Source organism: Bufo bufo, chromosome 3, assembly GCF_905171765.1.
Source record: "Bufo bufo chromosome 3, aBufBuf1.1, whole genome shotgun sequence".
In the NCBI taxonomy this organism is placed as follows: Eukaryota; Metazoa; Chordata; class Amphibia; order Anura; family Bufonidae; genus Bufo; species Bufo bufo.
Window position 1 is genome coordinate 328,713,602 of NC_053391.1, and position 17,966 is coordinate 328,731,567.

Here is a 17,966-nt window from a genome sequence, read left to right on the forward strand (position 1 = left end):
CAATGTTTGGTAGGGGCTCAGTTTCCTGCTTAATGAGTTCTAAACAGTCGTGTGTGTCCCCAGAGTAAAATTAATCGTCAGAGTAGACTTCGTCAGTGAACCTCTGTGTGTATATCCCCCCTTAAGGGAAAGGAAGGAGGGAGGCGGGGTTCAACACATGATATCTAGAAATGGTGATAGAATCAGGTAGAAGTAATGAACACTGCATTCTAAGGTGTCGGGCAGCCGAGAGGTGTTTTGGCTGTGTTTGTTGTAGAATGGCTGAAATATCATGTGGGGCCAGGTTTTGTAAGGGGCGTCCCAGCACCACATCAGAGGTTTTGTCCAGCAGGAGATGACAAACATGGATGGCCCGTATGCAGATAGGAGTGCCTCTCGCTACCGCATCCAGCCGGGTGGAGTAATACCCTAATGGGCAATTTCGGCCTCCATGTTGTCGTGTGAGTACTCCTGTGGCGTCGCCCAGTCTTTCCATGACGTATAATCGAAAGGGGATGTCATAATTGGGTAGGCCCAATGCATGAGAGGAGGCAGCTGCGAGTTGAAACTGTTTGAAACATCCCTGTGCCTCTTCTGAAAGGTAGAACGGTGAGCGTGAGATGCAGTCATACAGAGGTTGCATTAATATTGGGGCATCAATATCGATGGTCTACAGTAAGAGATAAGACCCAGAAAGGCCTGAAGTTGTTTAGGGGTTGTAGGCTGAGGAATGTCTAAAATAGCCTTTTTCCTTTCTTCAGTCAGGTGTTTTGCCCCCAGGCTGAGGCAATGTACGAGAAAAATAACTTTGTTTCTGCACCACTGGACTTTGTCCAGGCTAACTTTTCACCCTTGTTGTGCTAGGAAGAGAAGTAGAGACAATGAAGCTTCAGAGCAAAGGTGAGGGGTGTCAGCGCATACTAAGAGGTCATCCACATATTGTAGGAGGACTATAGATCCTTGGCCTTGTCGCCACTCATCCAGGATGGAAGACATGGCTTTGCTAAACTGGGAGGGACTATTTTGGGCTCCCTGGGGCATCACAGTCCAGGTGTACTGGGATCCTGCATGTGTGAAGGCAAATGGATACTGGCAGTCAGGATGCAGTGGGACAGAGAAGAAGGCATTTGCAAGATTTATGATTGTGAAACTGGTAGCCGCCTCAGGAGGTGCGGCTGACAGAAGGGTGTGGGGGTTTGGGACAATTGGTGTTTCCAAGACAGTGACCTCATTGACAACCAGTAAATCATGTACCATCCTGTAGGTGTCGGGCTGACCTTTCTTGCCCTTTTTCATTGGGAAAAGGGGTGTATTGCACGGGCTGGTGGTAGGAACTATGGCTTCCACCTTTTAGGAAGACTTGGATCTGTTTAGTTACTGCATCCATTTGAGCCACGGACACAGGGTATTGTGGTTTTCGTGGGACAACTGCCCCAGGCTTAAGGACTACCATCACAGGCTGGACCCTTAGTCCCCCTATATCTTGCGGACCGGAGGACCAAAGGGTATCCAGGATTGCCTTCAGTATTTCAAGAGGGATGGGATGACTGATGGTGTCAGTGGTATCTGTATTCTGTGCCATCTGCAGGGCTGCTCTAAATTCTGGTAATAATTCACAGAAGTGTCCTCCAGATTGGTATGTTTTCTGGTATTCGTTATCCCCATGGTTTGGGGCTGGTAGATCCTTAGCCATGGTTGGCCAAAAGGAATCCCCTGCCTTAATTTGAGTAAGTCCGGATAAGTCTCTCCATGTGGCAGAGTGTGTTTTTCTGATTTGTTCTAATGCCCTATAAAAAGGCATGGGATGTTGCTCAGGGTCGGGGAGTGAGTTCACCAGTTTAGTGGCTTGCGTAAGGTTAAGTCACATATCTCCCCTGCTGATTCATTTCAGGGGGAGGCTTGGGAGTCTGGATTTGTCTAGCCAGGAGATCTACTTGTCCAGCTAACCTGTCCATCATTCTATCTCTCTCCCTCTCTCTCTCCCACTCTGCATTTCGTGCTCTCTCAGCTTCTCCACCCTCTCCTTCTGCTTCTTTATGCTGTGACTCAGGAGGGGGTTGAGTCTGTAGAAGGTGTGGGTGACCAGCCCCCCTGGCACGTAATAGGTGCCGTCCAGATTTAACACAGGATACAGGGGGGTTATGGGCTGTAGCATTTTCCCTGCAGTCTGACTGACTGAGTTCTCACAGGGCTGTGTTGTCTCCTCAAATGTTATCAGAGGAGGGTTGGGGAAACTCTGAGTGGTCTGTTCGCCACTTTGTGATGGGGGCTGGGCAGGGCTGAGGACCGTTTGTACTGGGGTGTGAGTATCTACGCGTCAGGGCTGCATAGTCACAGAGGTCCTCCCGCTTCTGAGGGGGTGGGGTCAGAGGGCACCACAAGCAAGACAAGTATCACTGGAGTCAGGGTTTTCTTGTCCACTGACTGTACAGGTCCATCCCCTGGTCCCCTCCCCCTCCATTTCTATGGTGGGTGGTGGCCTATGAAGGCTTTGGACAGCCAGGACAGATTTATCTGCGACATTGTAGGGGGGAGGCTCCCCCTCCTCCCTCACCGTGTACAGATACACTTTCTGATCTTCATCCCATCTCCCCCCCCTCTCCCCGTAGCCCTTAATCGATTTGCAGTCCGCTGCCAAGCATGTGCAGCACTCAATAATCCTTCTTCAATCAACTTTCCTTTACACTGTCTCAAAACACGTTTCCACAGTTCAACATTTAGTTCCCCATTTGCATTAACCTCTTGTAATTCTTCACATACTTGTTTCCTTTTTCACGGGCTACTAATTGGGGGTGGTATATTCACTGCCTTGCAAAGACTGAGACTGTCCCATATCACTATTGTTCAGACAAACTAAACAAAACAGACTCACATGGCGTCCCCCTCCCTCTGACTGAGAAACGAGTCTACCTTTCTCTGATGAGACCGTGTTCAAGACTGGCTTTCCATGTCTGGTCTGCCAAGTCCTGGATCCACTATACTCCGCACCTCCTTCCAATACCAAATCAGGCGGATATTTTCTACCTCTGTAACACAGGGTTCTTCCGCACCTCTCTCTGATATCAGATCAGCAGATCTTTCTTAGTGATCCTATCTCTCAGTGCCTGACTGGCTCACCACGTCTGGTCTGCCAGGTCAGCATTCCCCGTTCTTACCAGGAAGTTATGTTATCGTGTTCTCAAGTCAGGAGGAGTACACTACACAATGTTACATATAATTTCACAACAGAGCAATCCTCTCCTCACTTCTCATACCGAGGTTCTATGAGCCAGAAATTTCAACATCAGCCGAGTCAACCAAGATGTAACATCGTCCAGCAGACAACCCCAGCCATGTGACGGAAACAATGCAACTTAGAGGCAGGCAAGATCAACAAGTTTTCTTACCTTCTTTTTGGGACCGCGGTTCCCCTCCTCCAGTGCATTTTTTGTCAAATTCCTGGGGTTGTTTTAGGTCGGCTACCGGTGTTACGGGAGGCTGATATTACATTCTTTATGGCCCCATGTTGGGCGCCAACATGTTAAAGTCACCCCTAAACAGGGCAATTAGGATTTGCTCTGTTGCTCCAAATTAAAATGGTATTTACGGTATATGTGCATGCACAGATGAAATCACACTGACTCAGGTATGGTCAAAGTAACTTCTCAACTTTATTGCGGAACAGCTGACATTATATAGGGTAGTTGTTAAAATAAATATGATTGGCGTGAATAGCTCACTACCTTTTCAGTATGGAATAGGTGCTCTAGTCTTGAACTGATCACCCAATCAGAGGATAATTGGCAAAAGTGGATAAAATATATAAGACTGGCACTCAATATATGTGTATCACATGAAAAAAAAAACACAATTTATTGGATATATACTCCTAAAAATAGACTAACATTATGTAGTATAAAATTAAGTGTGACACTGCGTGACTCTAATTGGATCCAATTGGGTCACACATAGGCTTCACAATTCATGCTTATGGTGAAAATGGGTACAAACATAATACTGAAAAATATATATTTAAAAAATATATTAAAACGGTGCACCTGTAAAGAGATAAAGAGAGAGAAAAAAATGGATCACGATAGATCTCTCCAAAATCGCATGATTCACCCCCGCATCTTCACTTACTGGAAATATCGACCAATATCTTTGGATGGACTGACTAAATAAAATTGGAGAGCTCCAAAGTCCTACATCCCCAGGATTGTTCTACCTTCAATTCAAAGACGGTAACTGAAAGTCCCTTCTCGTGATCCTTGGCCGAAACCAAGTGACAGCTAGTGGCAAGCGAGGACGCCGGCGGGTTATCGTAGAGACGCATATTGCGGTGAGTAGTAGCTGTGGTACGGAACCAACAGTCACCGGCTTCGAGACGTTACCGGTAAAACATTAAGTACTATCTTTACCTAACCACTAGTTATACAACTGACCAAGACAGTTCTGATAATAGAGTTTGTACTACGTCTCTTGGATTGAATCTCTGCATGACTGGATTAACACAGTCTTACTGTGCGTTCTTGTGGAGCAATTACCTTTCCAAGGTGAATACCTGGACATATTTGTAGGAATACATTGCTGTCTATAATAATACATCCTTGGAATCTAGAGGAGGACTTCTCTATTACAGCCTTCGGATTTCCCTCTCTGTACAGCCAATTAAGGGACTATACATGCGATTTTGGAGAGATCTATCGTGATCCATTTTTTCTCTCTCTCTTTATCCCTTTACAGGTGCACCGTTTTAATATATTTTTTATATATATATTTTTCAGTATTATGTTTGTACCCATTTTCACCATAAGCATGAATTGTGAAGCCTATGTGTGACCCAATTGGATCCAATTAGAGTCACGCAGTGTCACACTTAATTTTATACTACATAATGTTAGTCTATTTTTAGGAGTATATATCCAATAAATTGTGTTTTTTTTTTTTTCATGTGATACACATATATTGAGTGCCAGTCTTATAGATTTTATCCACTTTTGCCAATTATATAGGGTAGCAAATATAGAACAGAAAGAAGTGGGGGGAATGTTGGGTGGTCAAAGCACTGCATAGATACATATATCTATTTTCTGCCACATCCGTTTGCAGAGAGGAAGTTCCCTTCCCCTCCTCCCTTTCCAGATGGGTGAAGCCGTTAGTCTTTGTTTCTTTGTTTGCTTGAAGCTGCTTGCTTGAGGTGAACAGAAGCTGTAGCCGGATATGGGAGCCATTTTGTCTGTGGAAGCCATTTTCTTCTGTTCTTTTGAGCAGAAGCTGAGTAAGGGAAACTGAATGATATTCACTTCTCTATCATGGTCATACCCTTGGATACGAGCAGTGTATAATATGATGGGGAAAAAAGGGAGACAGCCACTTTAAGGACAGGAACAAACAGCAGGTGGCGCTATACAGATACATTTTATTGAACAACTCATTGGCTAGGCAAAATCTTTATTTATATGCAATTACAAAAGTATTTAGATCAAGATGCTTGTTGAAGTTTTGTTTGTGGGACAACCCCCCTAAGACGTGTACACATTACTTATATAACTGTAATTGGTTTCTGTGAACACTGTGAGGAGTGTTAGCATGCATTTACATGACTTGCAAAGTGTTGAAGCATCTAGAAATGTAAAATAAAGTTGGCTGTATCTTTGTCGTGACATTATGCATCTGATTTACATGTTCTTCTTTCCATCTTTCCTGTGAAGAATCGCACAGTAGCCACTCCAAGCCATGGGGTTTGGGACATGCGGGGAAAACAGTTTCACACTGGTGTGGAGATCAAAATGTGGGCCATCGCATGCTTTGCAACGCAGAGGCAGTGCAGAGAAGAAATCTTGAAGTAAGGCATTTCATGGGCTGGGCTTAGAGGTAACAGATAGGAATTAATTGTACATTTTCAATAGGGTTACGGTAAAGTAATAGAAAAAATGGAACTTAGATTTTTTTTTCAGCCATATCATTATTTATGCTTGTATTGCTTGTAATGACATTTTTAAGGCTGACCACTACTACACCAGTGCTTTATGATTACTATAGAAGGTAGAGACCTATTATGTCTGGAGCAGAGGCTAACAAATATTAAGATCTCTTGAAATTGGACAGAATTTTAGGGAATCATAGTTCAAGCTTAAGGCGCATCACTCACATGGAATAGTGTTAGAGCTTCTGTAGTACAATTCAGTGCTAATCATGGGCATTTCAGTAGGTGTATTTCCAGTACTACTTTGCCTCTAACTGTAGAGAATTTGATTCTGACAGTTGAATGAGGGTTGTAGTCACTTTGAGGGTTCGTTAATCATTCACCCATTCATTTTGTTCCCTGCAGAGGATTCACTGACCAGCTAAGGAAGATCTCAAAGGATGCTGGGATGCCCATCCAGGGTCAACCATGCTTCTGTAAATACGCACAAGGGGCAGACAGTGTGGAGCCGATGTTCAGACACCTCAAAAACACATATTCTGGGCTCCAACTTATTATCGTTATACTGCCAGGAAAAACACCAGTATATGGTATTCTTTTTTTTGTTTCATAGCTTGTAGACTATTTTTTAAAACCGTTCAAACCTACTTTGAAGCAAATTAAGGCAGTGTCTTATAAACAGGTTGTCTGGGATTAAAAAGGAAAGAAAAAGTCGAATTGCAAAAAAAGGTCATAAGTGACCAAAATAGGGTCATAAGTGACCAGTTGCCTATCAGTGGCCTCAGTGGTGATGCAAGTAATTTATCACATGTGAATGCTGAGGCCAGTGATTGGCTATAACATCTGGATCCATGTGATGCAGGACACCATTGGTAGGGCTTCAGCTCTTGGGGGGGGGGGGGGGGGGGGGGGGGGTTGAATTGGTGAGTATAGGTGTTTATTCTTTTTATACTGCACTGCAGTGCTACATATACTGCACAGCTGTTTGGTGCACTATGCTATTATTGTACTTTGTCAAATGTTAATTTTGTGGCTGCTACATCTATATTTAAAATGTTGGTCATTTCCGCAATCTGTCACCCTAGTCTATCCATACTGGATCAGTTGTGAGCAACAGGTGAAAATATATGGTTGCAGAAGTCCCAGGCAAGCTATCTGTCCATTTGGAGTCTATTGCACTGACCTCAGCTGTTCCTCAGTCCCATAGACATTGAATGGACAAGCAGGGTGTATGCTTGACTGCACCTCCATTGAAACTCCTCCACACTACAGTTATTGAGTGTGGAGGAAGAATGTTCTACCTCTAGGTGGAGCCACAAGTAATCAGACATTTATCACCCATCTTGTAGATAGATGATCAGTGGGACAATCCATTTGATATAGGGGGACTGGTGTGTGGTATGCCAGTCCTGATATGCCCTGCGCTGCCGGAGGATGTGCCTAATTTATGATGAGGTGCAGGTCTTCTGGCAGTCTGTGCTCCTAAACTGCATTCTTCATTTACTCCTAAACTTCATTCTTCATAGAAAAATGGCGTAGGGGGAATAATGAATTCCCTCCATAGGCTTTCAGTAGGGGGACAAAGGACCACTCACTCAAAATTGCTTTATTTTTTTTTTAATGTATTTTCAGTTTCTTTAGTGCTGCCTTTGAATGCTAGTATAACCCAATGTGCCCTCTAATTTCCTTACTTTCAGTAATAGCCTTTTTTCTTCCTCTAGCTGAGGTAAAGCGAGTTGGAGACACATTACTGGGAATGGCTACACAGTGCGTCCAAGTGAAGAATGTAATAAAAACATCTCCTCAAACTCTCTCAAATCTGTGCCTAAAAATCAATGTCAAACTGGGAGGGATTAACAATATCTTGGTACCACATCAACGGTAAGAACACCGTGGGATAAATTTATTTTCTTGTTTTGGCTCGGCTTATTTTGAGATTTGTCTACATTTCACACTCGTGATTATAGGTTTGCTTTGAATTGCTGTCCTCAGAAATCACTTTAACTTGGGTTGTCCATTTAGAGGTACGGGCATCATAAAGGAGTGTCCCAGCTCAGGATCCACCTCTATATGCCAGAGCAGCATGGCACTGTAAAGGTTGTCATCGTCTTCAGTGGGCATTGTGCAATGTGGACACACCAACAGCTAAATGGGGTTGTCTCATGAATATAACCCCTGGTCACATGCAGCTCGAGCTCCCCACTCTAGGAGCCAAAAAGGAGAGTTAAATAACAGAGGCTCCCACTTTGGCAGACCTCACTTGTCCATGCATTCTGCCCATTCCTATTGAAAGCCTATGTCATGAGACAGCACTTTTTTACAACAGCTGGATAACTGGGAATTGGTGTTCAACCCTGTAAAAAAAAATAAAAAATACTTGTATTTTTAATTATTTTCTTCTTCCTCCTCCTCTTGGATGGGCTTGGTAGATTGGGTTGTATGTATCTTTAGGGTTACTTTTATGTGTTAGGAGATATGTAAAAAGAGGTTTTTTTACATTTTATTTTTATATGTGTGATGCTTATGTGAAAGGGCATCTGCCAGCAGATTAGTACCCATGAATCTAGCTGACCTGCTGCTTGGCAGCTGAAGACATCTGTGTTGGTCCCATGTTTATATGTGCCTGCATTGCTGAGAATTTTTTTTATCTTTATCTTTTAATATATGCAAATGAGCCTCTAGAAGCAACAGGGGCATTGTCGTTACACCTAGGGGCTCTGCTCTCTCTGCAGTTGCTGCACCCTCTGCACTTTGATTGACAGGGACAGGCAGTAAAAAGGTCATCACACCTGGTCCTGCTAAAGCTGATACGGTGCAGCAGAAAGCGGAGCCTCTAGGTCTAACGCCAAAGCCCTTGTTGCTCCTAGAGCCACATCTGCATATATTAAAACATATTTTTGTTTCAGCAATGTGGATACATATGACCATAGGACCAACACAGATGCCTTCAGCTGCCGAGCGCACATGCAACAGGTCAGCCAGTTTCATAGGTACAAATCTGCTGACAGATGCCTTACCTAAAAGGGTTATCCTGTGAATTGATAGAAATATATAAAAATATCTGGAGACCATGCACACTATAATTTTAACCATATCAATGCAAAACCACTGCTTTTTTAGAATCTTTACTAGCCTTTTTGCATCTCTGGTATCTTCACCTTCTGTGGGTGGCAGCAGCTCTGCCAGGAGACAGTCTAGCCCCTGCATCTCCCAGGAGTGCACTGCAGTCTGCGCTTGTAAACCCTTCTTCCCCTGCGTAGAAAATAGTCCCTCACACACAATTCCTGCAATTCCATTAATAAATAGCACTATAGTATGCAATGTTCCCACCACCAAGACCCCCCCTACCCTCCAAATTTCATTGGATGAAAGAATGAAAGGTGTCTGGACTACTTCACCTCCTTCTCTATGAGATCACTATGCAAACTACATGGCAAAATAACATGGTCTCAAAAAGCAGGAAATGCTCAACCCCGTATGCAGTTATGCATCTATACCAGGGGGAGCAAATCCTGCACATGTGGTCCGTTGCTAATGGCGATCCCCAGCAAAAAATGCATGCAATGGAGGATGCCCGCAGCGGACCACAAGTGCCACAAAAACATCCTACACCAGATAACAAAATGTGTGGATGTAATTGACTATATGAAATAAACTTTTACACGAATAGGTGCACTACTGTGGTGGATGCCTCTTAAGACCACGTTATTTTCTCATGTACTTTGTATATGTATGCTTGGAGGTGTATAAACTCCAAATTTGAATGTGCCTTGATTTTCATCAGGCTACATTTGGTGCACCTGTGAGGCCTGCGTCATATCAGTCAGCCTTGGGTGGGGCTCACAGCCTCCTCCCATTGTATGTGTGGTTTCACACTGGAGGTAACGTGGAGCTGTTTGCTGTGAGTCAGACCTTACAGCAGGGGGAGCTGCCAGAGAGGAAAATGTAAAAGAACAATATTTTTATTGCATTTATATTGCAATAGTACTTAATTTGAAATGCCCTTTTCATTGCATAGTAATATTTTTTATGGGATAACTCCTTTAATAAATATTAGATTTGAATTATTAAAAAAGTACCCAGTAAAGTGCATGAATTGTTTAATATTTAAATATACCTGATATACCTTTGTTGTATTGCTTTCTGCAGAACCTGAGTTGCAACTAACATGGATACCAGTATACTTACTAGAGTTGTAACTTGGCTTTTCCATACACTTGCATAGCACATCTAAATCTGACTATAGGTCGATATGGAGCAGGCATTTACAAGAATAGGTGCACTACTGTGGTGGATACAATCAACAAAATCTGACTAAACCCTCACACTGGTGTTAAAATGAGACTTTGGCCAATATATCCCTGTATTAAGGACATACTGGAGCCCGTGCACCCCGTCAAGGTATCTTAAGTGGCACGGGACCTAACGCTAACCTACCTGTGCCGTATGGGCAGTACCAGGGGCCAGTGGGCGAATTACAGGAGCGTAAGGTCCGACTCACAGCAAACAGCTACCAGTGGCCTCCAGTGTGAAACCACACATACAATGGGAGGAAGCTGTAAGTCCCACCCATGGCTGACTAATATGACGCAGGCCTCACAGGTGCACCTAAATGTTGCCTATAGATGAAAATCAAGGCACATTCAAATTTGGAGTTTATGGACCACAAAGACATCCTACACCAGATAGCAAAATGTGTGGATGTAATTGACTATATGAAATAAACATTTACATGAATAGGTGCACTACTATGGCGTATGCAATCAACAAAATCTGACTAAACCCTCACACTGGTGTTGAAATAAGACCACGTTCTTTTGTCATGTAGTTTGATATGGAGCAGGGCAGGGTGGAGGGGTCCTAGCGAGCGAAGGGTCTCCTGACAAGGCTAAGACCAGTGGAAGCATGAAGTAGAAATTGTTCTCCTTCCTTAAAGTAATTCTAAGTTAAGTTTCTCCATTTTATTTAGGCCATCTGTGTTCCAACAACCAGTCATTTTCTTAGGAGCAGATGTTACTCATCCACCTGCTGGAGATGGCAAAAAACCTTCAATTGCTGCTGTAAGTGCACCAGTATGGTGAATTGCAATATTCCTACTTTGTACACCGTACAGAAATTTGATAAGATTTTGATAAATTTATGATTTTTAACCCTCTATATGTGTATTAGGTTGTAGGCAGTATGGATGCCCACCCAAGTCGATACTGTGCGACAGTACGGGTACAGAGACCTCGGCAGGAAATTATCCATGACCTTGCTTCCATGGTGAGAGAACTTCTTATCCAGTTCTACAAGTCTACGCGCTTCAAACCCACACGAATCATCTTTTATCGTGATGGAGTCTCAGAAGGACAGTTCAGACAGGTTAGTTGAACTGTGCTTTTTGGTTTTGACCTAATAACCAAAAGAACATCACCACCAAGCTGTGCTGCTATGAACCACTTGGACGTCTGTATGGGAAATGGTAGTTATTTTTTTTAATTTTAATTTTTTATTGAAGTGACTCCAGTGAACTATTTATAACCAGGCAACTTGCATCAGAAAAACAGGGTGTCCCCCCTAATAGGATGGAACACGACCGCCCATAGCCTAACACATTTGCTATAATTTACGCCGCAAATTTATGCTAGCTCATAGCTGTGGCACATTGATGGCCCAAAGATGTGCCACAGAGGTGTGCACCTCTTAATAAATAAGATGCATCTTAGGCTACTTTCACACTGGTGTTTTGAATTCCGTTTGTGAGATCCGTTTCAGGGCTCTCACAAGCAGCCCAAAACGGATCAGTTTAGCCCCAATGCATTCTGAATGGATAAGGATCCGTCCTGACTTACAATGTAAGACAATGGGGACGGATACGTTTTCACTGACACAATATGGTGTATGGTGCAGTTGAAAACGGATCCGTCCCCATTGACTTTCAATGTCAGTCAGGACGGATCCGTTTTGACTTAGACATTTTTTTTAAAGAATAATACAAACGGATACCAGACGGATCCGCACCTAACGCAGGTGTGAACGTAGCCTTACCCCAGCAGGCCTCATATTAAGATTGGCATATGAATGCCTATGTATGCCAAAGCATTATGTGTTAAAGGATTTTTCAGGAGTACAATCTTGATCAGTTATCCTCAGGGTTGGTCTTCAATATCAGATTGGTGGGGGTCCGACTCCCAGCCCACCTGCCGATCAGCTGTTTTCCAGGGCTGCAGTGTTAGGCCTCATGCTCACGGACGTTTTTTTTTTGCGGTCCGCAAAATGGATTTCCGTTGTTCAGTGATCCGTGACCGTTTTTTCTTCCATGGGTCTTCCTTGATTTTTGGAGGATCCACGGACATGAAAAAAATTTCATTTTGGTGTCCGCCTGGCCGTGCGGAGCCAAACGGATCCGTCCTGACTTACAATGCAAGTCAATGGGGACGGATCCGTTTGACGTTGACACAATATGGTGCAATTGCAAACGGATCCGTTCCCCATTGATTTTCAATGTAAAGTCAGGAGTTAATATACCATAGGATCGGAGTTTTCTCCAATCCGATGGTATATTTTAACTTGAAGCGTCCCCATAACCATGGGAACGCCTCTATGCTAGAATATACCATCGGATTTGAGTTAGATTGTGAAAACTCATATCCGACAGTATATTCTAACACAGAGGCGTTCCCATAGTGATGGGGACGCTTCAAGTTAGAATATACTAAGAACTTTGTACATGACTGCCCCCTGCTGCCTGGCAGCACCCGATCTCTTACAGAGGGCTGTGATCCGCACAATTAACCCCTTAGGTGCCGCACCTGAGGGGTTAATTGTGCATATCATAGCCCCCTGTAAGAGATCGGGTGCTGCCAGGCAGGAGGGGGCAGATCCCCCTCCCCTGTATTTAACGCATTGGTGGCCAGTGAGGCCTCCCCTCTCCCCCCCCCTAATTAAAATCACCTTCCCCCATCACTGGTGGCCAGTGCGGCCTCCCCCCCCCCCCCCCCCCAATTAAAATCACCTCCCCCCCCCATCGTTGGTGGCCAGTGCGGCCTCCCCTCTCCCCCACTCCTAATTAAAATCACCTTCCCCCATCATTGGTGGCAGCGGAGAGAGTTCCGATCGGAGTCCCAGTTTAATCGCTGGGGCTCCGATCGGTAACCATGGCAACCAGGACGCTACTGCAGTCCTGGTTGCCATGGTTACTTAGCAATTTCAGAAGCATTATACTTACCTGCGAGCTGCGATGTCTGTGACCGGCCGGATGCTCCTCCTACTGGTAAGTGAAAGGTCTGTGCGGCGCATTGCCTGTAGCACAGACCTGTCACTTACCAGTAGGAGGAGCGCCCAGCCGGACACAGACATTGCAGGTAAGTATAATGCTTAAAAAAAATTTGCTAAGTAACCATGGCAACCAGGACTGCAGTAGCGTCCTGGTTGCCATGGTTACCGATCGGAGCCCCAGCGATTAAACTGGGACTCCGATCGGAACTCTCCGCTGCCACCAATGATGGGGGAAGGTGATTTTAATTAGGGGGGGGGGGGGGAGAGGGGAGGGCGCACTGGCCACCAATGATGGGGGAAGGTGATTTTAATTAGGGGGGGGGGGAGAGGGTAGGCCGCACTGGCCACCAATGAATATAATACTGGGGAGGGAGGGGGGCCGCAATGGCCACCAATGATGGGGGGGTGATTTTAATTAGGGGGGGGGGGAGAGGGGAGGCCGCACTGGCCACCAATGATGGGGGAAGGTGATTTTAATTAGGGAGTGGGGGGAGAGGGGAGGCCGCACTGGCCACCAATGAGTGAAAACTCAGATCTGAAAAAGCTTTTATGCAGACGGATCTGCGGATCCGTCTGTGTGAAAGTAGCCTACGGCCACGGACCACGGACGCGGATGCCAATCTTGTGTGCATCCGTGTTTTTTCACGGACCCATTGACTTGAATGGGTCCGTGAACCGTTGTCTGTCAAAGAAATAGGACAGGTCATATTTTTTGGACGGACAGGAAACACGGATCACGGCCGCGGATGAACAACGGTGCATTTTCCGAGTTTTCAACTGACCCATTGACTTTCAAATCACGGAAAACGGAGCAACGGCCACGGATGCACACAACGGTCATGTGCATGAGGCCTTAACATGAGGACCGTGGCTTCCTCACAGCTTATCAAGCACAGTGCCGTACATTGTATAGCAGCTGTGCTTAGTATTGCAGCCCAGGCCCATTCACTTGAAAGAGACTGCGCTGTGCCTAAGCCATGTGACCGTTGAACATTACATCACTGACCTAGGAAGAGATTGTAGCACTCCGCAGCCTCTTCAAACAGCTGATCTGTGGGAATTCCACCAATCTGATAAGTAATAAGTATTGTGCTCCCGAAAAATCCCTTTAAGTCTCTAAAAATGAATACATTCATATGTTTTCTTTGCCTAAGTGCTACAAATGTTTTTTTTTTTCTGTTTAAGCAGGTCTTATATTATGAGCTGCTAGCAATTAGAGAAGCCTGCATTAGTCTGGAGAAGGATTACCAGCCTGGAATCACTTACATTGTGGTACAGAAAAGGCATCATACAAGGCTATTCTGTGCAGACCGAACTGAAAGGGTATGTAATAACTGCCAATGCAATTCCAGAGGTCTGTGGCGTTAGAATACTTGCCTCTCCTACTATGAAACTTACATATGTGAGAAAATGTGATTTTGGTTAAAATAAAGTGATTGTCTTCTGTGGCGTTAGTCCTGCATGCACGACTTTTGTCTCCACTCCAAAATCATCTTCTGAGCGGAAACCTAACGGACCCATTTATAGTCTATGGGGCCCGTGGGCTCTATTTGGCTCAGTTATGTGCCGAATCCGTCCTTTCCGTTTTCCTGTCCCTAAACGGGGCAGGAGAACGGAAAGGCTGAACGGTGATGTGAACGAAGCCTTAACTGGCACTACCATTTTACACAACTTTGCATAAATCACTTGAATGGGAGCTTAGTTGCAGTAACCCAACACAGCCACTACACAGAGAACGGAGCTGTGCTTCCCGCTACATTCTGTGTCCATTCCGATGCTGGAGGCTGCTGTGAGCAGCTGATCGGAGGGGGTTGCCAGGTGCTAGACACTAACCAGTCTAATATTAATGACCTATCCTAAGGACAGGTTGTCAGTGACTATAACCTGGAAAAACCCTTTAAGCAATGAGAAAGAAACTCCGTAGGCTAAAGGTAGAGAGATCATACCCGCAATATTGCTGTTTTGGGACAGTTACTGTCTACAAAAGGGTCATGAGGCAGATTTCTAGGTGTTAAAAGAAAGGACTGACTAAAGGTGGGTTTACACGGGACGATTCTGTAGCCTGTTGTCGAGAAGGAAGCGTTCCTTCCTGACAGTTGGCTGGTCGCTCAGTGAAGGAGACTGCTCATTTACATGCAGTGATCTCCTTCACTGTATGAGGACAAGGGATCATTATAACTATCGTACATCGTCATACAGAATCCTGGTTTCTGAGCAGCAGATCGCTGTTTAGACCACACGATCTGCTGCCCAGAAACTATTATCAGTGGTGCCTGCATGAGTGACAGGATCACCCAATGACCAAGCGTTTCACTTTTTCATCAGGTGATCGGCGGCACATTTACATGGGCAGATTATTGGCTTGTGTAAATGCAGTGTAATTCAGAGATGGCAGCTGCACGGCAATTGTGCAGCTGCCGAGCGGGGGGCCCGCTGTCAGTGACAGCAGGGCACCCCAGAGAGAAGGCAGGGACAGTTTCTGGGTGTCCCTGCCTTCTAGATCGCTGTATACACAGAGCTCAACAAGCGCCGTGTATACAGATCGGGAAGCGCTATGCTCAATATTAAAAAAAAAAAAAAAGTGAAGTTAAATGTCCCCCAGAGGTCTTGTGTGACCTTTTGGGGGACACAAAGTGTAAAATAAAAATCTTTTAAAAAAGTGTTCGGTAAGCACCATAAAATTTTTTAATAAAACCTGTGTCAAAAAAAGCCATTTTTGTCACCTTCCATCACAAAAAGTGCAACTCCAAGTGATCAAAAAAGCGTATGTCCCACAAAATGGTACCAATAAAACCACCACCTCATCCCGCAAAAAATTTGCCCCTGCATAAAATAAAAAGCTAAAAAAATAAAAAACTATAGCTCTTAGAACATGGAGACATTAAGGCCGCTTTCACACGACCGTGACTGATTACGTCCGGATGCGTTTAGGGTGCGTTCAGTGAAACTCGTGGTATCGCCGCGTCTGTAACAACCAGCTCTATAAAAATATCACATGACCTAACCCCTCAGGTTAACACCGCAAAAAAAATTAAATTAAAAAACTGTGCCAAAAAGCCATTTTTTGTCACCTAACATCACATGAAGTGCAACACCGAGCAATCAAAAAGTCATATGTCCCCCACAATAGTACCAATCAAACCGTCACCTCATCTTACAAAATATTAGACCCTAAGACAATCGGTCAAAAAATTAAAAAAGTTATGGCTCTCAGACTCTGGAGACACTAAAACATCTTTTTTTTATTTATTTTTTTAAATGCTATTATTGTGTAAAACTTAAATAAGAAAAAGTATACATATTAGGTATTGCCACGTCCATAACGATCTGCTCTATAAAAATGTCATATGACCTAACCCCTCAGGTGAATGCTGTAAAAATAAATAAATAAAAACGGTGCCAAAACAACCAATTTTTTTGGTCACCTTGCCCCATAAAGTGTAATAATGAATGATCAAAAAATCATATGTACCCCAAAATGGTACCAGTAAAAACGTCAACTCTTTCTGCAAAAAAATGAGCCCCTGCACAAGATGATCGGCAGAAAAATAAAAAAAAATATGGCGTTCAGAAAATGGAGACACAAAAACATAATTTTTTTTTTTCAAAAATGCTTTACTATGTAAAACTGAAACAAACAAAGAAATTAGACATATTTGATATCAATGCATCCGTAACAAACTGCTCTTTAAAAATAGCACATGATCTACCCTGTCAGATAAAAAAATAAAATAAAAACAGTGGGTTTTGGAAATTTTCCTAAAAATTTTCAGAATTGCTTCTAAAATTCTAAGCCTTCTAACGTCCTAAAAAAACAAAATGACAATTCAAAATGATGCCAACATAAAGTAGACATATGGGGAATGTAAAGTAATAAATATTTCATGAGGTATCACTTTCTGTTTTAAAAGCAGAGAAATAGAAATTTAGAAAATTGCGAATTTTTCTAAATTTTTGGTATATTTTTAATTATTTTATAAATAAAGGTGAAATATATTGACTCAAATTGACCACTGTTATGAAGTACAATGTGTCACGAGAAAACTGTCTCAGAATGGCTTGGATAAGTAAAAGCGTTCCAAAGTTATTTCCACATAAAGTGACATACCAGGAAGGGGGTAAATGGCCCGGATGTGAAGTGGTTAAAGCTAAGGTTCTGGATTTTAAAGGCTATGGACATCTTTGATATTTATTATTTATTATATTTATTATTTTGATTCTCATATAAAATAAATCTGGAAGTCCCTCCTATGCATGACTTGATGCATTTGATTAATTAACCTCTGAACTGGTTCCTTGCGCCGAGGATGATCTATACCTGACATGGACATCTTTGAGGCATGTTTTTACAGAAATACATGCTTTTATAAGATGTAGCAGACTGTAAGACGCACCCTAGGCTTATACAACAGCAAATTAGAAAAAATATTTTCTAGGTCCTCTTTGAAGGGAATGTGGTTTACTGAAGTGAAGGGGTCAATGTCAGTAACTTTAGGGTGTACCGTGGGGGGGGGGAGATATTTTTGGTCTGCTCCTTTAGTGTGTCATCTGTTGACCATTGTAAACCAGCAATGGTGCATGTGGTTACCTCATTAAAAGTACCTATCCAAATAAATGTGTCTCCTGTCATTGCTCTGTTGTGTCCTGCCATGCGTCTTCTTCTGCTATATTATTTTTAAATCCTGAATTGTAAAGCGCTGTGGAATATGTGGGCGCTATATAATTAAAGATTATTATTACCGTATATGTATTTGTCTGCGACACACACACACACACATACACACACACACACACAACACTGCCATACACATATACAGCT

General features: G+C 43.5%; 1 protein-coding gene across 1 annotated transcript in view; it reads left to right on the plus strand.

Moving 5' to 3' along the window:
* LOC120995285 (protein argonaute-3) overlaps positions 1–17,966 on the plus strand; it is a 144,880-nt gene that overhangs the window by 109,043 nt on the left and 17,871 nt on the right. Inside the window, exons 11-16 of the mRNA XM_040424385.1 lie at positions 5,673–5,806; positions 6,293–6,477; positions 7,609–7,768; positions 10,857–10,947; positions 11,057–11,251; positions 14,336–14,470. Coding sequence (XP_040280319.1) covers positions 5,673–5,806; positions 6,293–6,477; positions 7,609–7,768; positions 10,857–10,947; positions 11,057–11,251; positions 14,336–14,470 — 900 coding nt within the window. The remainder of the gene's footprint in view (positions 1–5,672; positions 5,807–6,292; positions 6,478–7,608; positions 7,769–10,856; positions 10,948–11,056; positions 11,252–14,335; positions 14,471–17,966) is intronic.